General features: G+C 43.9%; 1 protein-coding gene and 1 long non-coding RNA gene across 7 annotated transcripts in view; one reads left to right on the top strand and one right to left on the bottom strand.

Moving 5' to 3' along the window:
- The window catches only part of LOC109552162 (uncharacterized), a 21,283-nt gene extending 14,674 nt beyond the window's left edge, over positions 1 to 6,609 (bottom strand). Inside the window, exon 1 of the long non-coding RNA XR_002178926.3 lies at positions 6,078 to 6,609. This is a non-coding gene — a long non-coding RNA (uncharacterized lncRNA). The remainder of the gene's footprint in view (positions 1 to 6,077) is intronic.
- On the top strand, positions 5,364 to 19,995 carry PROK2 (prokineticin 2). Of its 6 annotated transcripts, XM_073787568.1 has the most exons (5): positions 5,364 to 5,519; positions 5,642 to 5,843; positions 9,283 to 9,408; positions 16,496 to 16,558; positions 18,052 to 19,995. In XM_073787568.1, the coding sequence occupies exons 2-5, from the start codon at positions 5,748 to 5,750 to the stop codon at positions 18,154 to 18,156; spliced, it is 390 nt and encodes a 129-aa protein (XP_073643669.1). In that variant the 5' UTR covers positions 5,364 to 5,519; positions 5,642 to 5,747; the 3' UTR covers positions 18,157 to 19,995. The 6 variants fall into 6 exon arrangements, 4 of the variants coding, with proteins under 4 accessions (XP_073643669.1, XP_019803160.2, XP_033721174.1 ...); XR_004528601.2 differs by having other exon boundaries at positions 5,401 to 5,843; positions 15,497 to 16,558; positions 18,052 to 18,133; XR_012323892.1 differs by having other exon boundaries at positions 5,401 to 5,843; positions 15,318 to 16,558; positions 18,052 to 18,133.

Here is a 19,995-nt window from a genome sequence, read left to right as displayed (position 1 = left end):
CTGCCATGTGCCAGCCACTCTTCCAGGCACTGGACTTAAATTGGTGAACAAAAGATATTTTTTTTAAATCCCCAATTTTGTGGAGCTTCTATTCCGGTAATGTGTGAGGCGGGTGGAGCAAGACAGTAAATATAATATCTAAGTAAATAACAGCACCAGAAGGTGCTAAGTGCTAGAGGAGAAAGCAAAATGTGAAAAGGAGTAGAGTGGGGACATCTGGAGAGCTGGGGCAGTTGCACGTTTATCAGGGTGGTTGGGAGAAGCCTCTGAGGTCAGGGTGCAAGGAGGGAGGGATTCAGTCATGTTCCTATCAGTGTGGGGAAGAGCAGTCCTGACAAAGAGAGGTTTCAGAGCAAAGTTCGCAGTGTGGGGGCCTGCCTGTGTGTTTTGGAGCCTCCAGGAGGCTGGTATGGCTGGAGTGGAAGAGCTGAGGCAGCTGGAGGGATGATAGGGTGTAGAGGGCAAGGGTGAAAGGGTGAGGCCAGGGGGCCAGTAAGGAGGCGATGCTAGTCATCCAGGCTGGAGATGATGATGGCTCCAAACAAGAAGGGTGGCCCTGGGCTTCCCTGGTGGCGCAGTGGTTGAGAGTCCGCCTGCCGATGCAGGGGACACGGGTTCGTGCCCCGGTCCGGGAAGATCCCACATGTCGCGGAGCGGCTGGGCCTGTGAGCCATGGCCGCTGAGCCTGCGTGTCAGGAGAGGCCACAACAGTGAGAGGCCCGCGTACCGCCAAAAAGAAAAAAGGAAGAAGGGTGGCCCTGACAAAAGGAAAAGTGGTCGGATTCCAGATGGATTGGACAGGGGTTGTGGGAGAAAGAGAAGGTCAACGGTGGCCCCAAGGTCATCCTCAGAAGGTTGGAGTTGCCTTCACCCAAAGAGCTTCGGGGTAGGGGCACGAGGAGTTTGGTACTGGAAAAGAGTCTCCTTTCCAAAAGCTACTTGCGTCATGCCTGGTCCATCCTTAGGTTTTCTCTCTTCCCCAGCCATATTCAGACTAAGATCCTCAGCGTGGCCTACAAAAGGCTGTGTATTGGGTCCCTACCACTGCTCTGGCTTCACATTTGTACCAGACTTCCCTTTAGACTCGTTCTTTGGGCAACACTGGCCTCTCTTCAGCTCCTTGAACACGGATGCTCTTTCCAGTCTCCAGTAAGCAATTCCCCAGCCTGGAATGATGCCAGCCACCGCGCATTCCCGCTGCCCGCGTTTATCTCAGTTAAATCCTGTTCAAGCTTCAGATCTCAGCTTTGACACCATTAGCTTAAGGAAACCTCCAGGTCTCCCCATATGCTCTCTCCTAGTGCTCTACATGTTTCCTGTAATTACATAATTGTATGATTATTTGATTCATGTCCTTCTTCCCACTAGACTATAAAATCCCAGGGCGCTGGATTCACATGCTTTGCTCACCACCGTACCTCCAGTGCCTTACACAATATCTGCGTATCGTAAGTACTCAGTAGATGTCTGTTGAATAAATGAATTTCAGTTTACCACCCGCCTAAAAGAAAATAGTTTTTACGTTTACTTTTTTTCAGAGTCTTTGTATAATTCTAGTATAGGGAATACTGAACTGGAAAAAACACAAAGGAAATAATACATTATCATTTATAATAATTACTAGTATCCTTCAAAGTTCATTATGCTTATTACCAAGTCCAAAGTTGTACTGCTCGCCGCACAACAGGTCAGTAAATCAAGAGATGCGTTGTTAGGGCAAGGAATAGTGACTTTATTCAGAAAGCCAGCACACCGGGAACATGGTGGACTTGTATCCCGAAGAACCCTCTTGCCTGAGTTAGAATTCAGGCTTCTTTTATACTAAAAGGGGAGGGAGTAAAGTCAAACATTTCCTGGTCCCGGTCAGCCTCTGGGAGGGGATGTGTTAATTTCTTCCTCCCTGCAGTCATTCGTGGGTGGGCCTGGTCAGGATGTTCCCTGAGAGCTAAACACAGGTATTTCAGCTTACTGCTCATTACCTGGAAGGCAGGGTTCCCAGATATGGGCCGTCATGGATAATTGAAGCTTATAGGCAACATCCCTTTAGTGATTAACTTGTCATAGAATTCAAAGGTTCTTCCCTATTACGTGCTCATTAAGGAGTCCAAGCCATGAAGGATTCCTTTCCTGTAAAATATGGTGCTGCCCACCAGACTTCTGGATCTCCTCAGAAACCAGAGTGTATTACAGACTTGCATTGTCTGTCACCTTGAAGACAGACTAAGTCCTTGGACTTCTCCTTGTCCATTAAAACGTGAGCAGAAGTGATAGGTGTCAATTCCAGGCAGAGGCATTTGAGAGCTGGTGTGCAACCCTCCAGCTCCATGCACCTGGATTAGTTTCCTGTGGCTGCCATGAGAACTTACCACCACTGGGGGGCTTAAAACAACAAAAACTTAATCTCTCATGGTTTGGGAGGCTAAAAGTCCAAAATCAAGGTGTCGACAAGGCCGTGCTTCTTCTGCTTCTTCAGAAGGCTCTAGGGAAGAAGCTTTCCTTGCCTCTTCCACGTTCTGGTGGCTGTTGGCAATCCCTGGGGCTCCTTGCCTTGTAGATGCATCGCTCCAGTCTCTGCCTCCATCTTCACTTGGCCTTCTGTTTGTGTATCTTTGTGTCCAAGTATTCCTCTTGTTTCTCTTATAAAGACACCAGTCATTGGATTTAGGCCCACCCTAATTCGGTAGGACCTCGTCTTAAATTGATTACATCTGCAAAGACCCTACTTCCAAATAGGGTCATATTTACAGGTACCGTGGAGTAAGAACTTGAAAACAGCTTTCGGTGGGGACATAATTTAACCCATGACACCACCCTACGCTGGCAATCATGAAGCACATCTTGAGATGGAGGCTTGGTCAGCCTGAGTCCCAGAGTGACTGTAACCAGAGGTTTGTATCTCCTAGTTTGCCTCATTTCAGTCACATGTCCCCCGAGTAGAGTGGCAGGCTGAATCAACTGCCCCAGGTAAAGCATGTATCCTTCTAGCTTTTTGATGAGTAAATTTAATTGACTCATGTAAATTAAATGTGTCCACACTGTATATCTCTTTCTTGTAACCCGTCTCCAGACTGTCGTCCATAGGATATACTCTCAGTGGTCACCAGTTCCCGAGGGCCTGCCAAATGCCTGTGTGCCAAGAGGAGTGTGTGCTAAATTAGACGCAAGGATCCTTAGCCCAGCGAGTGTATCATCTAGTCTGGGGCGAGATAGAAAAGACTATCAGTGTTGGCTGACATTATCAGAGGACACCCAAGGAAGAGACTTAGTAAGAGGCAGTGCTTAACAGGGCTCCCGGTATGTTTTAAGGACTGTGCTAAGCACTTTAAGGTATTATCATCTTTAAACCCCATGGAGGTTGTATACCTTGAGGTTGGTATTTTTTTATCCATTTTATAACTAAGAAAACAGAGGCTTTAAAAGAGTTAAGCAACTTGTCCACTCGTCACTGAGAATTCCAGTCCAGGTCAGTCTGATTCACAAACCTGGCATCTGTGGACTTTCCTGTACTGCCCCTTCAATTCAGCTGAGCCTTGATGGTCTGCTAGAACACGGGAGGCTACACTCCGAACTACACACAGTTGGCTTCTCCTTCTATAGTTATCCCACGGCTGCACTGACATGTGGTACAATTAACAGTAAGGAAGAGAACAGAATAGTTAAACTACTCATCAATTTCTAGTTCGGTAATGGCCTTCCTAGCTGATATTTATGAACTAATTAAACTCAGCCTTTCATCTTTCTAAGATGGAACTACCTTTCAGACTTCGATTTTCTAACTTGGCCATGGATGCAAAGATCTGTCCTATCAGAGGCCTTCATTTCTCCTCTAAAGCATTAAAACAATTAAAAGAAACAGCAGGATCAAAAGAATCAATATGAAACCAAACCAACCCTATTGTTAAGTGTTTCCAACCTTGTTTCAAAACAGCCTTATGAGGATTGTTTTCCACACAGCAGTGTATGAAGACATCTACTTTTGAAAACTGATTTTCCTATGAATACGTATCTGGTTTTCTATGCTTGGAGAAGCAGGGAATACCCAAGCTGGCGTTCAGTAGTAACAAATATGAAATAGACCATTAAAAAAAAGTTGTAGGAATGTTAAAATCCTTGTTGACTGGTTTTTACGTTTACCCGGCAGCATTCCAATGCTAGCGTTGGCATGGAGACTGGAAAAGGAAACTTTCCACCAATCTGTCACTTGCTACTGTTCCCACTTATTTTACCGTGGATCCAATTTTAACAATTTTTTAAAACATAAAAAAAAAGTTTGATGCTTTTTTGCTTTCTCTTTCAAGACGTTTCTCAAGCATAAAAACACGCATGAAAAAGCTTTCTAAAATCAAAGATCTAGTTTTCCAAATACTCAGCTGTTTTCATTAGGATAATTGCCTGGTTTTTTTTGTTTTGTTTTTCCACGTTTAGTCTGAATGCTTTGCCATGGGGGAGCCCCACAGTCTGAAAGTAACTTTGTCCCCACTCTCCTCACTGCATTTATTACAGAGGCTGGAAGACGCATCTGCTTTTCAACAGTTTGTGGTCCTTTTGAGACCAGGGAAAGCTGAGGTTTCAGGAAGGAAGTTGGGCTTCCCAAAACTTCGGTGGCAGCAAGTTTGGTATGGTCACACCTAGGATTTCTTGAAATCAATTTCGTTGAGGAAGAACAGTCTGAGATTCTTGGAGCTAGGCTCGAGGTCACAGGTGGAAGGCAAATCTGTCACTGGTCCTCTCGTAGGTGGCCTAGAACCCAGTAGGCACTCAAGTCATGTTGACACAAATGAACGAATCCCAGTACCGCCGTATCGCATCTTACAAAGACTGAAGGGTGATTATCTTGGGCTAGGAAGTAAAAGAGAGAGCTGCCTACCCAGAGCTTAAGGGGCCTCAGGCTGGCATCCGAAGCCTGGCGATCTCATTCCGCTTTGGCATCATTCTGAATTGCTCTGCCTGAAGCTGGCGCGATGTTAAAGAGAGAAAATGCATGCGAGGAAAATCAGAGAGCAGAGGGTCGGGAACAGATGTGAGCAGAAAGGAACAGCATTTGAAATGAAAGAAAGAAATTGGACTCCCACAGCTGGAAGCACAGACGCCCTCAGTGTCGTCAGGGATGTGGGATAATTTTGCCCTCCCTTTGTTCTCCCCCCCCCCAGCCCCGTCTTCCAAGTTCCCAGGGCGTTTGTTTGATGTCTTTTTCTGTTCGATTATTGGACCCTAAGGACGGACCCAGGGTCAGTAGGTGACATACAAAAATGAACGAATTGAGCGGTTCTTATCACCTCCCTTGCTCCCCCCCCCCGTGTCCACAGCGCCTAGCACGTAGTAGGCGCTCCTTAAACATCTGGAGAGCAAATGAGCTGCAAGTTTGCGGCGCTGAGCACGTGGGACTGGGGAAACCAGGACAGCAGAGGAGGGTGTCCCCGACCACAAAAGCCATGCGGGCGCGTGCGGAAGGCTGCGGCGGGCGCTGCCTGCGTGGCGCCCGGGGCGGGGGCGCGGGGGCCCGCGGCAGCACGTGCGCGGTGAGGACGCGGGCCGGGCCAGGCCGGGCCGGGTGGGCGCGGGAGGTGTGCCCGCGCCGTGGCCCCCGCGCGTGCGGCTGCCCGGGTGGCGGTGTGAGTCACTGCGGAGCTTGTGTTTATAGCCGCCGGCAGGCTCGCGTGAGACGCCGGCCCGCCAGCCAGCCGCTCCGCGATCCAACCCGCGCGCCCCCAACGGCCCCCCAACCGCCGCCCAGGCCCGAGGGCGCCATGAGTAGCCCGCGCTGCGCCCCGCTGCTGCTCCTGCTGCTGCTGCCGCCGCTGCTGCTCAAGCCCCCCGCGGGGGACGCCGCCGTCATCACCGGGGTAAGCGGCCCCCGGTGCACCTGTCCGCCCGGGTCGCGCGCGCCCTAGAGGCACCGGGTGGGGGGCGGGGTGGCGACCGCAACGGGGAGGCGGGGGCCACCGGGAGGGTCATCCCGGGTGGGGACTCCTGCTCCAGTCGCCCTTTGGCGCACTTGGAAAAGTGCCCTGCTCCCAAAGCCGCGGACGGCCGGGACATCGGGCGCTCCCTGTAAGAAAAAGTGACCACAGTCTCACCTCATCACCTTCATCACCACCTTCTCCCGCTTGCTTCCCCCTCTCTCCTCGTGTTTGGTCTGTTTTTCTCTTAAGCTGAAAGAAGTTTCCTTTCGCGGTTTTCTCAAGCACTTTCCCCAGACGTTCCAGCCTCTATCCTTAAAATTTTAGTGTCCTGAAATGCAGAGGGGCAAGACCAGTACCCCCAAATCCCGGGAGCCTGAATTCTGTAGTCAAGGAGTTTGCTCCCCGAGGCATCCTCCGCAAAAACCCTTGGAAATAACTTGGTCTGAGGACATACGTGCACTTTGAAAAGCAATGTGGACGCTGCCTTCTGGGTTCCAGGTTTTTTGGTTTGTTTGTTTTTGTTTTTCCAGCGTCCCGAGGTTCTCCCTGTAGAAGTTTTCCACTTCTAGTTATTGGTAAAGCACCTCCAGCGCTCTGGCTTAATTCTGGAGTAGGTTGCCATGTAGATGTTGCAGTTTAGAGAGATGTCTTCATCATTTGTACAAGCAGGAACTAGTTCAGGTCTCTTCTGCGTCCACCAACAGTTTTCTTTGTGTGGATCCGAAGGATGAGTTTACAGCACAAGATAAAAATGTCTAGTCTACGTCAACAATGCAAAATCGCTACGATTTCCTGATTGTTAAATGCTTTACTCTTCTAAGTCTTAACTTATTTTACACCTCCATTAAATTATTTCAGATAGCTAAGTGCACACAATAGGGTTTAAATAAAACTTCTGTGTTTGAAATGATGATACGTAGATAATGAAATAACATTTAAATTTAAGGGAAATGTCATCGTCTTGAGAAAATTAAGCTCTATTGTCTCCATGTTGGTTAATAGGCTTATAGCACATTGAAAGTCCTCATACTAGAACAGTATGTGGTTACAGCCAATAGATATTTGGGTGACAGCCAAGAGATGCTTAATTATAAGCATTGTGATATTTATTAGAATAGTTTGTAGAGATTTTTACAAATGTATTTGAATAGCTTTGTCAGTCCCTGTGGTTGAAAAAGAGTTTTTACAGGTCTTTCGAATACATGAGAATTGAAACCTGATGAGTTTTTTTCCCCCCTCTTCCCCTGCTGGCTCATTTTAAATTTCTCCTAATCCTCTGAGTCCCAGATTCCTTTGTGATATAAGTATCTTTTTGTTCCATTCACAAGACAACACTATTTGAACAGATCAGCAGTGGGTTAAATATGAAGGGCATTAGGAAACAGCTGTCTAATTAAAAATATATAAACCTATGCAATTCTTTGTATGTCTGAGAACTGAAGCTTTTTGTGTTACAAAATGAAATTTTATCACATTGAATGTTTATCTGTTAAGGTTTAGACTGGGCTTATTATATAATTATGTGTGCTGTTTTTCTTGTTGTTTTAAATCAGTGCTACCAAAAAAAAAAAAGAATTTAAAAAATTTCTCTAAAACAACAGGGCAATAAAGAAATGTAGTTATGTTTCCATGACAGGAACCATCTGGAGTCAAATAAAAAACTCAATAACTTATCTAGATATGTCATCTCTAGGCTGTTAAACGTCCAAGTGATTGGTTGAATTTTAAGAGATTTTGGCTGAATTTTGATTGTCTTATTAAAAGAGCTAGTGGGGCTTCAGAATTCCTGCTCTTGAGCATCTGTTGAAGTAAAATATTGCCTGAAACCTCCACCTTAAATATTTACTTTTTGGGGGGGGTAGTATATGTAGTTATTTTTAGATTGATTTATATGGCCACATAAATTTGTTAAGGCAGTATTGGGAAAGATCGAGTATTGAACGTCTCATTTATGGAATGTAAAATGGCTACATATGTGTGATTTCTGGCATTCAAATAAAAATTGGAAAAGTGGGAATGTTTATATATTTTCCTATAAATGTTCAAATACCCCAAGATGAAAATTGTAGTTTAAATCCAGATATTTGTTTTAAATAGCTCGAGAAAAAATTCTTATGGAGGAAAGAAAACCAACTCTAAAGCAAGATAGCTGATCACTTTTAACGAAAAAATAGTGAATAAGAGTGTGCCCATATATTTCCATTTTGAGAAGTTATAGCTGTCCCCAAAACCAAGAACTCTGAAGAAGTGTTTTAGTTGTTTCCATGAAATCTACATTTAAAATTTGTGTCTAAATTATACACTTTTTAGCTTCTTACGTATATAGTACAGGTTGCTTTTACCTTATCACTAGCAAAACATTACTGCACACCATTCAGACAAAGCATCCTATTTATGGTTGGTTTAGGAGAGAAGAATAGTTCTTCAGATCTATTTTCATGCAAATAAGTTTAGACTTCATTATTTACTTCTACTTAGTCAAGTATGGAAATTCTTCCATAGTTAATTCTTTGATTTTATGTATTTACAAGTTTTTATATCAGGAACAACAGTCTTGAGTAATCACTGTTGATAATTGCATCTGTCGCTTGCATTTCTAAATCTGATGGATCTTACAGGATAGTTCAGGTAATTTTGTAATGTACACATATGTATATCCGAAGCCAATAATTTCCTTTTTGCAGGTTACTCACCCAGAAAAGAGTAATATAAGGCAAAAAGTCTTGGTCTGTCCATTCTCAACCTGTGAGATTTCTTTCTTTCAAAAGGAAGTGGTGAAAATCAAGTCAGTGGTGTGAGAAACATCAAATCTCGTGAACCAAAATGCAAATATTTGAAAGAGAAAATGAGTAGTATTTCAAAAATCGACATCAGTGCCTTTATGGGTCTGGAGTATTTCATGCCAGATTTAGAGACCATTTAAATCCCTTTTTAAAATTGGGCCCAATGTATTCTGCAGTTAATAGTTATAAAATCTTGTGATTCGATTTATGGAGTTCCTAATGGCCATGTATGGTAAAAGACTAATATAGACACGTTCTTCAAATTCAGAGCCGGTTCATCCATAAAGCGCAAGAAAAAAAGAGCTCATTTTGTTTTTTAAAAATCTTGTGGTTTAAGATTTTCATAATGTGTGGGCCATTATTTAGGTGATTTTTTTTTTTTTTTTAACCCAAGTGGGAAAATCACTTCTGGTCAGATTTTGTTGTAAATATGTTCAAGCAAATGAAGATAACACTTCTTTTTTTATATGTAAGATTCTTAAAATCATAGCGGTTGGATATTAAAAGGGCATTTTTTTTTTGCTGCTAATTTTAGATCCCCTTAGCCTGAGTCATTCCTGTTATCTGTATTTATGTGTTTGCTTATTACATTTCAGGCCTGCGACAAGGACCCCCAGTGTGGTGGAGGCATGTGCTGTGCTGTTAGTATCTGGGTTAAGAGCATACGGATTTGCACACCGATGGGCAAAGTGGGAGACAGCTGCCATCCGCTGACTCGTAAAGTTAGTATATATATTTGTGTTCTTGGTGCTTCTCTTACATTGCAGTAACTCAACTGTGAGCAAGGCCTGTGTGACATGAAACCCAGGGTAACGTGCTAGAAGTTGGGAATCAGAAGTTGAAGTGGAAAACCACTTCCTCACTCCTTTCCCTTTCCATTTGAGAGAATTGTATCCTTTACCATCCTTATTCTATTAATCATTTACATATCATGCTTCTCGTGGCATTAGAAGCATTTCATGAAAATAATTTCAAACACTTAAATTTGCTTAAAAAACTTTAGGAGATATATATATATATCTATATATATAGATATATAGATATATAGATATAGTTTATGCTTCTTTGCAGAAATCAGAGCATGCACGCTCTTGAAAAGATGTTTAACATCAGACCTGCCGAAAAGGCAGAAGTAAATAAGTTTGTTTTGGTTTTTGCAGAAAATCATCCATGATGCAGTCACTCTTGTATCTTCACTTGAAAGTCCTCTATTTTGACTCTCTCCACAGGATGCCTTGTTAACAACCGTGGAGGTTCATGATATTTAACGTGCCAGTTTATTATCTAACAGCTCAATATCACAATGCCCTGAACACCACTTTTGAAAAGTGATTGCCAAGAAGTGGCAGGACCAATGGCAGGACTGGACAGGGCTTTAGAGGTTGTGTCCCCAGGGGTTGCAGGCTCTCTTGACTGCAGGGGTCGGGCAGCTGAACGAGACATCTGGAAGGGGGTGGGTGGCAGGCAGGAGAGAGCAGAGAAGTTTGTGGAGCCTGGAGAATCATTGCCCTTCAGATTCAAAACGTTTGAAATACAGTATGAGTACAGCCAGATACCCCAGGGATGCCAGGTTGCAGGTGCCTTGCTCTTCTAGTGGTACGTCTTCATTTACCCAACAGTTACGTGGGGTGCAGGGGCAGGGGTGTGTGCTGAAGGACAAGTCCCAGGCCTGGTGGCTCGTTGGCGGCGAGTTCAGTCGCCTGCAGTGTTCTCTCTACACGTGGTATCCTCTCGTCTTAAAATAGGTTGAATGTTTTCAAAGCAAGCTAGATTCCACCTTCTGCTTCTTTTTTTTTTTTTTTTTTCCCCACATGCGGCTTAGGGTTTAAAACTGTAGTAGTGCCAAACATCTTTCCCGTCCTCCAGAGTTACAGATAACAGCTAATATTTTGACTCTCTTGGAATGAAATAAGGAAGGATGTATATTGGCTTGGGTTTCGCTCTGTGCGCTGTAGTGGGGCCCCTGGTTGATTGGACCCACCTGAAGACAGCATTGGGCTCTCCTGTGGTTTCCTTGAGAAATACTTCCTGTTGTGTTTAGACCTTTCCTCCCTGTGAGCCGGTCTTGTCGTTTGTAAGCATGATATGCACCTTTTATTCTTGGCCATTTTGAGACAGGAAATGTTTTAAACCATTAGTTGTTTGGCTCTGTGCCAGACTCCACCCCTCCACACCCCAGGTGGGGAGGGATGGTGAAGCCCCAGCCGCCTTTGACCTTGATCTCAGTTTTTATCATCTGCCTTATCCAACGAGAGTCATCTTTTGTCCATTGGAGTCGCTGTTGCTGAAAAGTTGACTCTTAACTCACCCTCCTTTAAGACTTACGTTGTCTTCGTACAGTGTTAGTATAACCTCACGTGTGCCCCAGGTACGAGAATCTTGGGGCCAGTTTGCTAAAGCGAGTGAAGAGTGACACATTCTGGGCGACTATTTTTGTATGAATCACAGTACTAGTTGCTGCTCGTTGGATGCAGTGGTGTACCAGACACTGGATACTAAGTGTTGTGGATGTGTTTCTCACGGTAATATTCACAGGAAGCCTGCGAAGAAAGATTTACTTTTGTCCTATTTTCCATGCAACAACGTTCGGCCGCAGAGGGGCTCAGTGAGTGGCTGAGGTCCCAAGGTGATAGGTCAGAGGGCAGGCTGTGGATTTCACTTCTGTCTGATGCTCCATTGTCTGTGTGGTCTTAACCACTATATTCTTCTACTTCCGTGAAAGCTGCCGTCGTGTTTAATTTGAACATGTTTTTCAGTGCAGTTAACCCGACTGGTTTGTGTGGGGAAGATGCTCACTGAGATGAGGGACAGTGGTCCAGAGTTGGCCCCTGTCTCATCCTGTAGTTCCGATGAGTTTTCCAAACCTGAGATATTTTGACAAGAGAACCAGATTCTGCCTCCCCGGGTTCGTCTAGTTTCTAGTTGAGGTTTAGTGCAAGGTCAGTTCTGAAAGGAAACAAAGTCGTTCTCCTGCCGTAAACCCAGGGACATCTCTGTGCTGTGTTTTTGTCACACTTAATAACGAAGTCTGTAATAACCGAGTAGGGTTTTCCTAATAGAATTAAGTGATAAAAGAACTGAAGTACTGAAAAAATAAGATTTTAATGTCAGATCTGAACTTACCCCCTTCTCAGATGCCCACTTGAAATGTGTTTCTAGACCTCGATGTTACAGCTTTTCATATTGGTTATTTTTCTGTCTTGAAAACACATTTTCATAGGTCATTTCAATGACCGAGTTCTAGTCCCAGAGTTGTTACTTGTCTTGGGCGAAATTTATCCCGGTGAAAATCTAGTTCTTCCAGAGTATCTTTCAATTATATTCTATTCAAAACAACTCAAGAACAAACATTTTTTAATAAACATATCCTGGTGAAACTCCACTCTGAAGTTTTAGAGCTCATTAGTAGATGGTAAAAACGTAGATAGAAAATTCTTTTTAATGCGATGTGTTTATTACTTTTACCTCCCTGTTTTCTTTTTCTTTGGTTAAAAAATAAAGTGGATTAACTCTGACTGTGGTCCCAGGTATTGGTGCTTTAAAAACACGGGCTGTGAATAGGTGAGGACTACACCTACTCAAATTTTAAACTTTCCATTCTGGTTTGGTCTTGACATTAGCCACAGATGTTTGTTTATTTTGATAAAGTGAACAGTATTTGATGAATGAAACTGAGACCTTTAAGTAGAAACTGGTGGCCCCTGAGTTCATTTTACTGTTTTGTTTCTCAGATGTATCAATTAACTTGTAGAGTCTACAGTCACTGCTAGGCTACGGTTTTGTAATTGTAAAGTTTTTAACTTCACATTTGATAATTCAAAAATAGAATAAAATATGTCTACTTAAAAAGAATAGGATGCCTGTTTTCTAAACACATTTTTAGGCAAATAATAGTTTTAACATGTATTGATTTTTAACAATTAAGAATGCATTACTAAATCGTATGTCTACTGGGAATACTTTGCTGTTTAAGAAACATTCGTTTCTTTTAATACCCACACTTCTAGAGTTTATAAAGATTAGCCATGTCCATCCCATTCTGATTACCCATTGGCTTTGGAAGTTTAGAATTATGTGACTAGTACTTTTATTCTTATTGCTTATTATTTTATCAAAAAAGTTTAACAACTATGTTTCCTTCAAACAATTAATCTTGTTTTTAAATTTCATTCCATTTTTTATGTTAACATTTTTAGCCCTCATTTTGATTTTCTATTTTTATTTTTGAGCTGCACTTTAAACCTTGACTAATACATTTTCCTTTCCTGAAGCAAAAAATTTCTGATTAAAACCTGGGTCTTGTTCATGTTAAAAAAAAAAAAAAAAAGGAAGAATTAAAAAGTTATTAGCTGTTTCTATTTCAGAACCAACTTATGGTGAAACATTATAATTTCCGAATAGAGTATAAATTTTTTTTTAATACTGACTAAAATATAACTAATATAAGTGCAAACTTTAGCGAAAGATGGGTGGAAGAAACAAAGTATGCTCATTTGCTGTCACAGATGTCAAGAGCCACTGTCTGCATTTGCTCTCTCGGGACAGCTTCATGCCCGTGATTACAGGTTCAGATTGGCAGAGAGACTCACAGGACATGAATATGCTTTAGGTTAATACGGGGTTTCTCAACCTGGGCTCTTTTGACATTTTAGACTGGATGACTCTTTGTTGTAGGAGCCGCCCTGTGCATTGTAGGATGTTTATTAGCAGCAGCTCTGGCCTCTACCCCCCTAGATGACAGTAGCACCCCGTCCCAGTTGTGCCCACCAAAAGTGCTTCCAGACATTGCCACGTGTTCCCTGGGCAGGGAGGACGGGGGTGTTGGAGGCGGCTGGAATCACCCCGGTTGAGCACACCTGTCTAATACTTCATTTACTTAGCCTTACAGGACGCAACGTAGGAAGTACAGCATCTTCGCCTCCTTGGGAACTCGTCAGCTCCCTGAGCACACAGCTCCTTTTGCTCCTCGTCCACACAGGCGCTGTGGCTGCCATACGTGATTGCCAGGGTGCGTGTGTGTCGGGGGTGTCCTCTTGACTCATAGAAACTACCACTCATTTCTTGCAAATCTTTTATGATCCCCCTAGTTCCAGAGGCTCAAGGCTCCCCCAACTCAAGTGCAGTTTCACCCAACCAGTGAGGCTGACCCACCATCCCCTGCTTTTCTTTACTTTCTCTGGGGACACACTGCAGTGGGAGGCCCAGGTCCATGTCAGGTCGGCCTCCATCAACCCAGGCCCCAGGTTAACCCTCTACTCACAGGATGGGAGCAGATAACGTACTGCATGATTTAGGGTTATGTGAGTATATACCTACTCCAAAAAAATTAGAAGAAACAATTTAGAACTTTACCAAATTAAGATACGGTGGCACTCTGCATAGCTATTAAAACCAGAAGCTGTGGGACTTGTCATTTTTATTTTATGCACTGTTATACCATTTGAATTTTTTTGAGCTGTGTACTTCTATTGAAAAAGTTGTAGCAAGCCTGATTTTATTAAGATTAAAATTATAATAGGGCCAGTACTCTTTATGTCACGTGACTAGGCTTTTCTGCACGTGTCCCATTATGTTTCCTTCTTTTACACAATTGACTCTGTTTCGAGAGACAGCACGAATAATACTTCTGTTTCGTATCAGGACTGCTTTCTCTTTAAAAGTGCTGCGAATGTATTGGGAATCATGCCTTCTCAAGAGTGCTGAAGGTTCTGCCTCGGTAACTTCTAGAATTTGCTGGTTGGAAACCTAGACTAATAGAAACATTGGCTTGAGTGTATAGTTGATTGTAAAGTAAACCATCAAGTTGGTACTGAGTGACGAGCTCTTTGGCTCTCTTTGTACATCTGAAGATGCAGCTTCCATGAACACTTTCTCATGCATGTGTGACTGTCAGACACCTATTAGGTTTGTCATACAGTGAATGTAGAAGTAGCTGTGAATGGACCAGTCAAGAAACGGGCAAGTTATCTGTGGGGTGTATCGTGTCAGAAGTCGTGGTCTGTGTGGTTAAGAGCTCATAGATGGAGGAGGAAACTGCTACAGGCTGGTCCAGTGAAGAAGGGCTCAGAGGAAGGAGGGAGAAACACAGACTGGATCTTGAAAAAGCATAAAAGTAAGAAAAGGGCATTCAGGTATAAAGGGACCTGCAGGACAATCTAATCATTATGTTAAGTTCAGTTGGAGCAGATCTAGGTTGACGCTTCCACAATCTTGGTGCTCTCAGTAAGAAAAAGAATAACACAAAGATATTTTTGAAGGTTTCACAAAAGCACACGACCTAGTGAGCACGTTGCCAGGGCCCCTCCTAGACCCTGGAGGGACCTACGTAAGCGAGAGCCTTTGGCTTCCGAGTTTGGTGGCATTGATCAGTGCCAGGCAGGGGGTCTCGGGGTGAAGGGGGAGCTCCAGGACCTGAGAAGGTCACCCCTTTACCTTCAGGGAGGTCACAGCTTGTGGTGGGCACAGGAGTTAGGACACACTCGAGAAAATATTTGTTAAATGCCTGTGTACCAAGCAGAGTGCTGTGTCCTCAGAGACAAGAGTCCCTTTCTTCCCAGAGCCTGGAGTCTGGGCCTGGTGGTATCTGGAAGAAGGTGGAGCTGGGTTTGACTGTGACACGTTCCTTTTCTAGCTGGCTGACCTCAGTCAGGTGCGTTAATTCACCTCAAGAGGAGGCCACTTGGCTTGTGTCAAAGCGAGGCAGAAATCTGGCTCCCGCTTTGGTGTGACATTCATACATGATGCCCTGATGTGGCCCGGCCCATGGCAGGCCGCCAGCGTTAATTTCTTTTTTCTGCTACTTTTGCTGAGGACGACCTACGTGACAAGCCAAAGAGTGACCATGGTGTCGAGATGCACAGAGCACCACACTGAAACCAAGAGGACACTTCTTCTGAGTACCTGAAACTATCTTACTGGGTATCTGTCATTAAAATTTAAGTTCCATGAAGGGCAGAGGCCTTTCCTGTTTGGTTCGTCACTGTATCTGCAGCACCTAAAGTAGGGTCTGATATGTTGGTGACACTCAGTAAATGCCTGTTGAATGAATGAATAAAAGACACATGCTTGGCGTTCTCCACGGATACAGTTTGACACCCTTATTACAATTAGAGCTCACTCGTTCCAGGCTCCTTGGATATCGCTGTCTGTGTTCATTTTTCTCAACCTCAGCACCGTTGACATTTTTTTGGCATTTTTTTATACCAGATAATTCTTTGCTGCGGATACTGTCCCCTGAGTTATGGGATGTTTAGCAACATCCTTGGCCTGTAGCCACTGGGGGCCGGTAGTGCTGCCCCCTCCCCTCATTTGTGACACACAAAAATGTCTCTGGACGTTACCAGATGTCCCCTGGGGGGCTGGGGGCAGAATCACCCCAAATTGAGAACCATTGGTTCGTGTAGTCGTTTGGGGCTCGGTGAAAGGAATCTCTCAGATCTCAGGGTCACGAAAGGATCATAAAGGTCACGAGTTATGGCATCTCATACCATCCACTTGTAATTGTCCAGGCCATTCCTGCTGCCTCCACCTCCTCTGACATAGTCTCGGGGGCAACACATGAGCCAGCTATCCGTGGGCCTTTCGACACACACAGTGACAGAACCATTCTAGCACGCGTCTGCATGGAGCCGATGGCCAAGGTGCCCCCGAGTAGACGCTGTCGTTACAGCCTTGAAAATAATGCTCTTGCAAAAAGACAGCGGAACTGGAATGGCTCTGCCTGTCCACCTCATACCTCCCCTGCCGTCCTACTGCTTCCCTTTCTTCCCTGTGTATTTATGATCTCAACCATCTCCCTGGCCCTTCCAGAACCATTTTGGAAATGGAAGGCAGGAAAGAAGAAAGAGGAAGAGAAGAAAAAGGAAAAAGGAGGTAAGAAGAACACGAGCATGGGAGCACCCAAAGATAACGCCCAGAGTAATCAGCCTTGACTGTTGTTGGACACCCATAGAATTGGGTCCATCCAATCAGTGCACCCTAACAATAAGGTTAGAATGGTTCTGCCACTGTCTGCAGACAGCCTTCTGTTTGATGTATAAAGAAATGATTCAGAGGGCATCTGGAAGATGCATCTCAGTTTTCTCCTAAGGACAGATTACTGGTGTGGGGCGGCCTCTTTTGGTGGAAAGAATAGGAAATACGCTAGAATGATACCGAAGAGTTGGGAGGCGGGAAGGATGCATTTCCGTGCCTTGCGGAAACTGTAGAAGGATCCCGGAGGCGTGAGTGTGTAAGAGCTGGCCTCTCTCTTATTACCCTGGATCGGGTAATTTGTCATCCCATTTCATTGAATATCCATTGCCTCCAGGCCTGGGGTTAAACTTTCTCCCTATCACTTGCAAAGCACGCAGGTTCTCAAGAGAGCACCACCCCTACAGGGGGAAGAATGGTTTTTGCTCTTTGCCTCTAGAAAGCATACGTGTTTTGAGGGTCCTCCACTTGCCGTGGCACAGAGAACCACCACCCCAGTTGCTGGTTGACCCTCCTCAACCCGGCTTCACCCAAGACATGATGAGCAGGGCTCTTAGAAATAGCAATTGAACAGCTCTTGGAATGAAGCTGACCTTTCACTGCTGGTTCTCCCTAAGCCCAGGTTTGCTTTATTGCATTTCTGCAAATCGAGCTTGCCTCCTTCCCTAATTTTACTCTTATTATCCCCTTGCCCCACCCAGAATTTTGACTTCGTCTCACATCTTTTTTTTTTGGTGGTGGGGGGGAGGAATGGTTTCTGGGGGGGGGGGGTTTATAGATTTTTTTTTTGGGGGGCCGCGCTGTGCGGCTTGCGGAATCTCAGTTCCCTGAGCGGGGATTGAACCCAGGCCACAGCAGTGAAAGCACCAAATCCTAACCACTAGGCCACCAGGGAACTCCCTCACATATTTGCACAAATGTATGAATTTATATATTTCTTATTATCAGTGAATTTTTATTTGCTCACTGTATACATGTGGTTGTGCCCATAATGTTATGTTCTTCTCAAGGAGCTGCAGTCACAGGACGCTCTAAAAAGAATTAAAATGAGAACAAGTAGAAGGCAGTGTAGCTTGCTGGTTAAAAGCTTGGTCCCTCAGCTCCCCCTGCCAGCCAAGCTTCAAGTTCTGGATATGTGACCTTGGGCAAGCTCCTAATCTCTCTGTGCCTCAGTCTCTTGTCTGTAAAATGGGTAAATTAAAGTATTTGCCATCTTCACAGAGTGGTCGTAAGGATGGAAAAGGATAATACATAAAAAAAAATGCTGAGCCTGTTGTTTGATGAATAGTTAATACTCAGTAAACACTAGCTATTATTATTCAACGAGATTTCTCAACAAAGTTTTTGTTTTTTTAACATTTCCTGCTCTGACTCAGTTTTCTTTTTTATTTTAGGTTCCATTTTTTGGACGGAGAATGCATCACACGTGTCCATGCCTGCCCGGCTTAGCCTGTTCACGGACTTCGTTTAACCGATATACTTGTTTAGCCCGAAAGTAACCACTTTAGAGGAGAAACTTTAAATGTGAACAGCCACACGATGTCCGTAAAGTCTGTTTACCTGTGATTGTGCCAAACAATTAATATGCCAGAAAGAAATGCTATTGCTTCCTCAACTTTCCAAGTAACGTTTTCCTCTTTGATTTTTTTTTTTTTTTTTTTTTTTTTTTTTTTTTTTGCGGTACGCGGGCCTCTCACTGTTGTGGCCTCTCCCTTTGCGGAGCACAGGCTCCGGACGCGCAGGCTCAGCGGCCATGGCTCACGGGCCCAGCCGCTCCGCGGCATGTGGGATCCTCCCGGACCGGGGCACGAACCCGTGTCCCCTGCATCGGCAGGCGGACTCTCAACCACTGCGCCACCAGGGAAGCCCTTCTCTTTGATTTTTAAGTGATGTGTTACTTTTCTTTTTTTTTTAATCGAAAGCGGATTTATGTTTTGAATAGAAATGTAAAGTGCAAGGCATTATGGAGCCAGTTTTCATTCATTTCCCTGTTTGTGTTTTGGTTTGGCTTTTTTTTAATTCCAATAACTTGTCCATTTTCACAGAAGTGTGGAGAATAGGAATTTGATATTTTGGTACAGAAACTTCCTTTTTCTTAAAACACCCCCTGCCCCACTGCGTGCGCACACATGCACGCATACGCGCGCGCGCGCACACACACACACACGCGCGCGCACACACACACACGCGCGCGCGCGCGCACACACACACACACACACACACACACACACACCCCTTGGTCTCTTTCCCTCACTCCTCAGTGAGTTTTAAGACTCTCATTTTATTGTTTGGCATTTCCCTCTGAGCCTCTAGCATTTTAAAGTGGGGATCCACATCCTTGAGCTTCCTGGCAGAATCACTGATGAGAATCAAGCTTTTTGCCTGATACTTAAACAGTGAAAAGAATGTGTAGTTGAACTAGACCCCCCAAACTTCTCTTATATGGAGTGGAGGCAGGGGTGCTTCTGAACTTTAACTGAACCTGCTTATGCAAGTGGGTTTCAGGTCTGCAGTTTGACTAGTATGAGGACAAAAAGAATGGAAGTCAAATTAATTTAGTCCAGATTCCTAGATTTGGGATTTTTTTAAAAGACTTTTCCAGTTTAATATTACATTTATTTCTTTTCCTTTTTATAAAGTAGCTTTTTTTTTTTTTAACGAAAGTCTCCTAGTTAGAGATGTTCTAGAAAATGTCACTTGAAGAGGAAGTATTGATTTTAATCTGGTATAACACTAGTTATCATTTTTAAATCGGTATTAAGTTGTCATTTAAACTTTATTTGTAACCCAAAGGTCTGTTGTAATGGATTGCCTGACATCCCGTCATTTGTACCTGTATCAATATTGCTGTGTAAAAATTCTGTATCAGAATAATGATGGTACTATATATCATTTGATTTATTTTTAATATCATATGCTTATTTTTGTCACAGCTGTCAGTTCGTATTACAAGCGGATTTCTATATAGCCCACGTTCTAAAATGGGTAAAGACTCCGAAGTCGGTAATATAGCACTAACAGTGTGTAAGTTTTCATTTTATGTACTGGAAGGTTCTGTTTGCATGAGTTTTAAGGTAGTATAAAAATAATGTGTTAAATCAGTGAGGTTTTGGAGCATGAAGGAAAATTATGACATGCAAAACTGACTGTGATCAGGAATGGACTCACAGGACTTCACTGTCTTGATTCAGCAAATAGTAACAGGGTGTCGATCATGGGTGGTTAGGCAGGGTGCTAGGTGCTGGCCGTACAGCGATGCCAGTGTAGCCTGGCCTTGAAAAACCCACCAAGTGTTGTAAATGGATTCAACGTTGCAAATAAACAACTTCTGGAATGTG

The sequence above is a fragment of the Tursiops truncatus genome, chromosome 10 (genome assembly GCF_011762595.2).
Source record: "Tursiops truncatus isolate mTurTru1 chromosome 10, mTurTru1.mat.Y, whole genome shotgun sequence".
Taxonomy (NCBI): Eukaryota; Metazoa; Chordata; class Mammalia; order Artiodactyla; family Delphinidae; genus Tursiops; species Tursiops truncatus.
This window is presented reverse-complemented; position numbering and strand designations above follow the sequence as displayed.